General features: G+C 40.4%; 1 protein-coding gene, 1 long non-coding RNA gene and 1 pseudogene across 2 annotated transcripts in view; 2 read left to right on the forward strand and 1 right to left on the reverse strand.

The window, feature by feature from the left end:
- Positions 1–1,310: 1,310 nt before the first annotated feature.
- Positions 1,311–1,652, forward strand: LOC116075244 (annotated as a pseudogene).
- A 4,826-nt stretch (positions 1,653–6,478) lies between these two features.
- Pgk2 (phosphoglycerate kinase 2) lies at positions 6,479–8,097 on the reverse strand. Its single transcript, XM_031348162.1, has one exon. The coding sequence runs from the start codon at positions 8,002–8,004 to the stop codon at positions 6,751–6,753; it is 1,254 nt and encodes a 417-aa protein (XP_031204022.1). The 5' UTR covers positions 8,005–8,097; the 3' UTR covers positions 6,479–6,750.
- Positions 8,098–8,120: 23 nt separating this feature from the next.
- LOC116075150 overlaps positions 8,121–8,394 on the forward strand; it is an 8,224-nt gene continuing 7,950 nt past the window's right edge. The window contains exon 1 of the long non-coding RNA XR_004112440.1: positions 8,121–8,203. This is a non-coding gene — a long non-coding RNA (uncharacterized LOC116075150). The remainder of the gene's footprint in view (positions 8,204–8,394) is intronic.

The following is an 8,394-nucleotide window of genomic DNA, read 5'->3' on the forward strand; positions in this document are numbered from 1 at the left end:
CTCTCATGATTCCTTGGGTGTACGTCCTCCCGAGATTTGAGTGGGGGTCTCCCCCAGGGGTCTTTCAATTACTATGAGTAGTTTGGAGGCTTAGATGTTAAGCAAGAAAAAATATAAACCTCTGAGTGTAACAGTGATGTTTCCAAAAGAGAAACATGACTTACCCCATCCTTTAAGTGACATGATAGGATTACACAGTTTAATAGAGAATATAGAAGCCTGAAGTTCTATAGCTGAGCCATATTCTGGACTAATAACTATGCTTATCTTTCCTGTGAAGTAATCCTGTTCATGAAACTGTGAGCAACATTTGAAAATGAAGCATTCTTAGCAGATTTTAAATCTTTTATTATATCTTGTAACTATCCTACCTCCCATAATATAATATGTGGTTGTCCAGCTTAAGGAATTAAAAATGTGTCATGATTCTATATTTATTTATTTATTTATTTATTTATTTATTTATTTATTTATTTATTTATTTATGTTGAGACAGGGTTTCTCTGCGTAGTCCTGGCTATCCTGGAACTCACTCTGTAGACCAGGCTAGCCTTGAACTCAGAAATCCACCTGCCTCTGCCTCCCAAGTGTTGGGATTAAAGGCGTATGCCATCACTGCCTGGCTGTGTTATGATTCTAAAATTTATAATTTAAAGAAACAAAAGCATATTTTAATATTTTGTAGAGGGTACAAAACGTGAAAGTTTATGCCTGCTCTTCAAAGGACTACCTTGCAAATAGAAGAATCAACACATCCTAGATGTGAGGGTCAACTGAAAAAGGATTCATCATCTCAAAATTGAAGAAATGTGCCAGCACAAAGAGATAGTAACAAATTATAAGAGTTCAGCACTGAAAACAGCTTGGAAAGGAGTGCTAGAGTAGAGGTTCTGGACCTGTAACTGGAGAATGAATTCCTGAGATAAAATCCTGCGGAGGTTCATGGAAGCACAGTATTTAAGATAAAGCTCATTGCTTTCCAGTTTCCCAAGGACTCTATCAGGTGTTCACAATTAAAACTGAAGAAAACATCCTATTCTTTGAAGCTGGATTTAGAATTTTAAAAAATAATAATATGAAATAAAATAAAAATAACCAATACATTTGTTTCTTACATGCTTTCTTACTTTTAAAATGAGTCTTTATAGATTTATTTTCTCAATACTGAAATGCTGACATTTTTATTTATTTCATAAATTAACTTTAAGAATTCAAGCGTTGGGCAGAGGCTGAGGCAGTTAGGTTGGGCCCTGGCGTGCCTGAGGTGGAGAAGAGAGGCAGGCAGCAGAAGTGCAGGAGAAGGACAGAAGATGGCGGCGCCTGTCTTGCTGGAAGTGTTGATACTGCAGTGAGAACCAGTGGCCCAGTAGGCAGTGTGCACTGCCGGGATCCTGTTCTCCATCTAGGACTACCACGTGGAGCCGGAGGAGGAGAGGACCTTGGGGCACTGGGAAAAGTGCTCTGCCACCCAGGCCTCCAGGTATGACAGCCATCTCAGTTGGAGCTAGGGTCCTCATGACCTCCTCCATCGCGTCCAGGGTGGGATCTTTGTATTTGTACTTTGTGCTGAAGTTTTGCATCATTTGTGTCACCACATACGTGCTGAACTTCCTCCTCCTCTTCATCAATTACAAACGACTAGATATGAATGAGGCCTGGAAGCGACAGCTGCAGCCTTGTGGAGACTACTAACCCACCAGGAAATCTCCACACAACCATCTCAAACACTTCTTTCATTAAGTTTATTTTGTAAGGGTTTTGTTTTGTTTTAATTCACAACGGACACTTTCCCTGAGATTCTTAAACTATTTTTAAAAAAATATTGTAAATTAGAATATTTAAAATAGCTAGGGCCCCTTTTAATTTTAAATCCCCTTCATTTTAAATCCTGATAAAAAAAAAAGATATGCTGAGCCAACCAAAGACAAAGTTTAACTTCACCTTTAAGGTGTTTCTAAGACAAAATGTAGCCCTAGCCCCCTAAAGTGACCAGCCATTGCTAGTAATTCTTTTCTTTTTTTTCCCTTTCTTTTTTGTTTTTGTTTTGTTTTGTTTTGTTTTGTTTTTTGTTTTTTTAAGACAGGGTTTCTCTGTATAGCTCTGGCTGTCCTGGAACTCACTCTGTAGACCAGGCTGGACTCGAACTTAGAAATCCGCCTGCCTATGCCTCCCAAGTGCTGGGATTAAAGGCGTGCACCACCACCATCTGGCGCTAGTAATTCTTTAATGTGTGTAAATTCAATTTCAGGTATAACAAATATGATCATGAACATGAAAACATTTTAGAATAGATACTGTATTAAATATTGCCATGTTTACAAGATGTAATATGTTTTTAACGGATGGATTTAAACCTGTAGAGTTAAGAGTCCATGCTTGTGATATTTGTAAATAAAGGTAGAAACATTGGATTAATCCCTGCAGAACTTACTGTACAGTTTAGTTGAAGTGTAGCAAGGAATTGTCAGCTCATTGTGACTGATGAATAATGGAGATAGTAGACACAAACAGAACATCTTGGGAAATGCGCTGACAGCCCTGGTGCAGTATTGACAGCAGAAACAGAGTGGTTGGTTCCCTTCCATATCCCACTCTGAGAGGAGGAAACTAAGTCTAAACATCCAAGTCAAGTTTGATTAGTCAGAACTGGATGGATCGTTATTGTACAGTATGTCACAGGATTAGACCTTTTCATCCCAAGGTTCTCAGGACACTGATGGTGGGAAGTAGATGTACTCTTTGGAGAAAAACTGAAACCACCTTACATTTCTTGGCAAATCCTCTTAAACAGTAGCTGACCTCTCAATGCACATTTGTTCCCTTGATAGCTGTGTCAGTCTGCTCAGTAGTGTTACCACTGAAGTAGGCACAAGCCAAGTGCTCTGAGGTCGGTCCATAGTGTTTCCCCTTCTCGTTTCTTCTTGCACCGAGCATTGTCAGAAAGTGTAGGGTTGGAATCACATACTGAATTTTTCAACCTTAGGGCTGTCTCGAGGAACTGTTTGCTGACTCAGAAGAAACACAACACATAGAAAGACCCGGAAGGGAAACTTGGAAACTTTGTCCCACTCTGGTAGCTACACAGAAGCAGTGAAAAGAAACCCAGAGGTGATCTGAGTAAACCCTGATGGCATGGTGACTTGTTTCTCTGGTTAGCACCTTACAGGAGATATTACAGGTGCCTTCTGTCTTAAATCTCAAAACCAAATCATTCTGTGTGTTGAACTGGAGCAGAAGTATCCCTCCTTTCCTTCCTTACCATGTAGAGAGAACTCGCATTCTATTAGAAGTGTCTGTACAGCCATTTTATGCCTCCGGTTGAGAAGTGGCAGCATTTTTGTCTATGATTTGGTCAATATGTTAAAATATAGGCAACTAGATAGCAAATTCTGAGGAGCAATCTTTGAGTGGTTTATGACCTTCAGTCATAACTGATGTGCTATAGGATTTCTAGCCTAGGACAGGTATAAAATAGGAATTATAATGCCCTTTAAGGAGTTTCTAACCAGTTTCTTAAAAGACAACTTAATTCCGATTTCATCAAAGGTGTTTCTCCATGAATGTATGCATTGCTGTTGTCTTCCGAAGTAGTTAAAAAAAACATTTAGAAAGTGCTGAATGGTATTTATGGTAAGCCAAGTCCTGGTTCAAGAACTGTACAGTGACGTCATCTCATGACCCTTTGTCCAGGTCTCCCAAGGCAGTGGAATGGCTACTAAGACTTCTGCTATTTACATATCAAGGCTCTGCTAAACTTCTCCCTTAGGTCTCAATTCTAAACAACATTTTTTTGTCTTTCATCACTCAGCAGAGTGGAGCTAAAGCTTGTCTTGATGTTACAAACATCTCCAACCCTTACTCAAGAAAATGTGAGAGTATTCCATCCACAAGACCCTCCTAAGTCTTGGGAGTACTACCATTATTGATTGTATGAATTGTTTGTTTGTTACATACATATAAGATGAATACCCCTTTCTCGCTGAGAGTTTACAGTGCTGTTAGAAAAACAGCATTTGTCCACCAGTGTGCTCATACTTGCCTGTGGTCACATCACTTGCGATATAGATGCAGGAGAATCAGGACTTCAAAGTGATCCTTGACTACATAGCAAAATAGAGAAATAGAGACCAGAATTAGCTACAAGAGACCCCCCTTTTTTTTTTTTGCTAAAATATGTTCTCTGTAAGGGAGTCTGTTGTGTTTTCTTTGGTAGTTTATTTTGTAGAAACCTGAGGGAATTCAGGTTTTTCTCTGTACCTTCTATTAAACCCAGTGGAATGGGGAAGATAAACACTGTTGTAAAAAACTGCTAAAATTGCTATGACTGTTTCAAACTGAGTATTTAAACACTGAAGAAACAGAGTTTGGCTGGGTCCAGTGACACACACCTTTCTTAAATCCCAGCACTTGGGGAGCAGAGGCAGTTGGATCTCTGAGTTCTAGGCTGCCCTTGCCTAGATAATGAGCTCCAGAACAGCAGGGTTATATAGTGAAACCCTGTCTCAAAAGCCTACCCACAAAACAATAATAAACACTGCTAGTTGACTTAACAAATGTTGAAGGGCAGACTTCCTTCTTATAGGAACTCTGTTCTTCATGGTTGTGAAGTGATTCATAAAGGAAGCATCTCATTTCACAACAATAATATTTGAGGGACTTAGAGAAGTTCTGGCTAAGTGTGCTCCAGGGCCTGTGGTTGGCTTGTAAGATTTCCCTTTGGGCCTTTCCCATAGGTAGTTTCTTGCAGGGAGGGTAAACTTCTGGTGCAACTCAGGTTTCACTTATTATACTAGTTGTATTCCAAGAATTATTTTTGCTTCATCTATGTAGCATCTCCTTATCTCTGTTGTGATTTTTGTTTTGTTTTGTTTTTAAAGAGACACATGATCTTTCTCTGTAGCCTAGGCTGTCCTAGAACTCAGTACATAGGCCAGGCTGGCTTCAAACTTGATTTTCCTCCTGCTTTAGCCTCCCAAGCGCTAGGATGTATGGTACAAATTCGTGATACACAAGGAATGTTGAAATTGATTTTTTCTTATAAAGAGACAAGTTTTGGGGTTTGGGGAGGTGACTTAGCAGTTAGGGGTACTTGCTATTCTTGCAGAGGACCCAGGTTTGGCTCCTACCAACCACATATCTATTTAACAACCTTTATCTGTAACTCCAGTTCCTGGGGATCTGACACCCTCTTCTGGCCAAGGGCATTGAATGCATATGATGAACAGACATACATGCAAGTGAAACACAAATATACATATGAAAGTCTTTTGTTTGTTACAAAAGATCCTTGCACTCATATGGTAAGATAGAGGATAATGAAATTAATATTATTGATCTTTTCTTTTATTTATAATTATATTCCACAGACTAAAAGTGCAGCCAGGCATTGTGGCACATGCCTATAATCCCAGCACCTGGGAAGTAGAGGGAGGAAGAGCAGAAGTTCAAGGGCAGTCTGGGCTATTTTGAGATCTTGTCTCTAGAAAAGCAAAACCTAAAACCACAGAAACTGCTCAGCAGTTACTTGCTAAACTTTAGCTGGTACCACCAATTGATTCTGATGAATACTGCCAAGTAGTGGGTGATCTGACCTTAAAAGTCAGAAAAATGACTGCAAAGTTCCCCATTACCGTGGCCAGGAACCTGTTTGGGGCTATGAACCTCACCCACTCCTGTTTTCTTTCAGTGCACATGTATCAGTGAACATGTCCCGCTCCACCTTTTAGCATTTATGAATCCTAATTTTGTGAGAACAACCCTGAGTCAAAAAGAGCAAAGTAGGATTCCAGGCAATGTGCCCAAACACCCCTTTTAAATTAATGGACCCAGGAGAGGTGAGATGCTACAAGGCTGTATTCAGCATGGCCTAGATAATAGGTGTATATGACCTGTGAAGAACGTTCCATCTAAAATACTACTCCTGCTTTGAAGGCTCCTTAGTAAACATTCCTGTAAAAGGGAGTTCACTGGAAAGATTTCATCTTTAGTGTAGATAAAAATATCCTTTATTAGATTTAGGATGCCATTTTGCTAACTGGTAAATAAAAACAGGTGTAAATATGTAAAAATGTCTATTTGTTGCACATAACTTTTTTGATATAAAATAAATGCAGACATTACCTGTGTGAGTGTGGGGGGAAATTCAAATGCTATCTCTTACTACAGGTTATCTTCTTTCAAGCAATTCTTTATTCATACAGTGATTCTGATTTTAGCTTGCACATTAATAAAAATATCAGTGAATTTTAATTCTTCCTTTTTTTAAAAAAAAATCATTGTGTTTACTAAGTACTTCTTTTAGAAAAAATGGTAGCAGCAATCTAATTAAAACTGAGTTATATTTACATGACGTTCTGTTAATTTGGGTCATTTTTGCCATTTAACACTCTGACAGCCTTTTTCTCATCCCTCTCCAACTGCAGACTGTATGTTGTCTCCCACATTCAGAGAGAAACGAAGTTGAAGTAAAGACAACACATTCAGCCTACTCAGCTCACTTCTTTAATAGTTGACATAAGAATGTTGCCTCCCTAGGAAGGACTGCGGGGAATCCTGATGAAATATTGAAGAGAGTAACAAATGCGTGACAGAATTAAGATGATACTGATGGCTCACTGCTAGGTCTTTACCTGGGTCTTGATACAGAGCAGAGGTTAACCAACATGGAGAGGTAGGTTAGGTTGAGATGTAAAAGCACGAGTTGGTTCTGGCGCTGAGATCAGGAAACAGGAAGCAGGTGCATTATGACAATTACATGTTGCTAAGGGCTTCTACCCCTGGAAGGTTTTTACCTTCCAGAAGCTCAAGACTTGCCCCACCTCCTGTGCTCACATGGCTGACCTTGTCTTCAGTGTCCCATTTGGCACAGCAAGTAGCAGTATCTCCACCTCCTATAATGGTGATACAGCCTTTGGAGGTGGCCTTTACAACTTCATCCATGAGGGCTTTGGTTCCCTTAGCAAAAGCATCCCATTCAAATACCCCGAGAGGTCCATTCCAAACAATCAGCTTCGCTTGGGCCACAATTTGAGCATTGTTTTTAATGGTCTCGGGGCCGCAGTCCAAACCCATCCAGCCAGCTGGTATACCAGATTCTATAGTGGCTTGTCCAACTTTAGCATGCTCATCAAACTTGTCACCAGTAACAAAGTCAACAGGAAAGCTTATCTTTACGCCATTCTTTTCTGCTTTGTCCATGATCTCTTTGACAATCGTGGCTCCTTCTTCATCAAACAAGGAAGCACCAATCTGCATGATCCTGAGTTCTTTCAGGAAGGTGTAAGCCATCCCACCACCGATAATCATGAAATTAACTTTGTCTAACATATTTTTAATGAGTTGAATCTTGTCTTTCACTTTGGCTCCACCAAGGATAGCCAGGAAGGGCCTCTCTGGTTTTTCTAAAACCTTGGAAAAGTAATCCAGTTCCTTCTTCATAAGGAACCCAGATGCCTTTTGGGGCAAATTTACTCCCACCATGGAACTGTGAGCCCTATGTGCAGTGCCAAAAGCGTCATTGACGTAGACATCGCCAAGTTTAGACAATGATGCCCGGAAAGCTTCTACATGAGCAGGATCAGCAGTAATCTTTTTTCCAGAAGAATCTTTACCCTTACCTTCTTCCTCTACATGGAAACGCAGGTTCTCTAGCAGGATGACAGACCCATTAGCTGGGTTGGCACAGGCTTTCTCTATTTCAGAGCCCACACAGTCCTTCAAGAATATAACGTCCTTGTTCAGCAGGGACTTGAGCTCAGCAGCAACAGGCTCTAAGGAGTATTTGTCTGGCATGGGGATACCGTCAGGCCGGCCGAGGTGACTCATGAGAACTACGGACTTGGCTCCATTGTCCAGACAGTGCTTGATACTTGGGATGGCAGCCTTGATTCTCTGGTTGTTTGTAATTTGGTTATTCTTCATAGGAACGTTGAAGTCTACTCTCATGATGACTCTTTTTTCCTTAAGATCCACCTTATCCAGAGTCAACTTAGTAGAAAGAGCCATCTTGATGGTATGCAGAACAACCTCTTTACTGCGGCTGGGAGGCTGGCTTGGTGGTGAATTTTAACGCTTAAGTTTTGGCCCCGCCTTTTCTTTGTGAGTTCAGTCTCCTGCTCAGTGGCCATTGGTAGAATTTGAAAGGAAATCCAGCTCTGTGATTGGTCCGCCATCCTGTCTATCTTGATTTGGAACGTTTTGCCAGGTAGGGACTCAAACTGCCAGCCTAGAACACTAAACAGTAAAACAGAGCTTGGGGCTAGAGTGGGGAAATTAGAAAGCCTTCGAATAAGTATCAGAAAGCCAGATTGTTTTCCCCCCTGGTTTTTGTTTCTGTATCCTCTTTCAAATCGATTAGAGAATAAAAAGCATAGCCAACTATAAGATTACCAAAAA

Source organism: Mastomys coucha, unplaced genomic scaffold (genome assembly GCF_008632895.1).
Source record: "Mastomys coucha isolate ucsf_1 unplaced genomic scaffold, UCSF_Mcou_1 pScaffold3, whole genome shotgun sequence".
Classification (NCBI taxonomy): domain Eukaryota; kingdom Metazoa; phylum Chordata; class Mammalia; order Rodentia; family Muridae; genus Mastomys; species Mastomys coucha.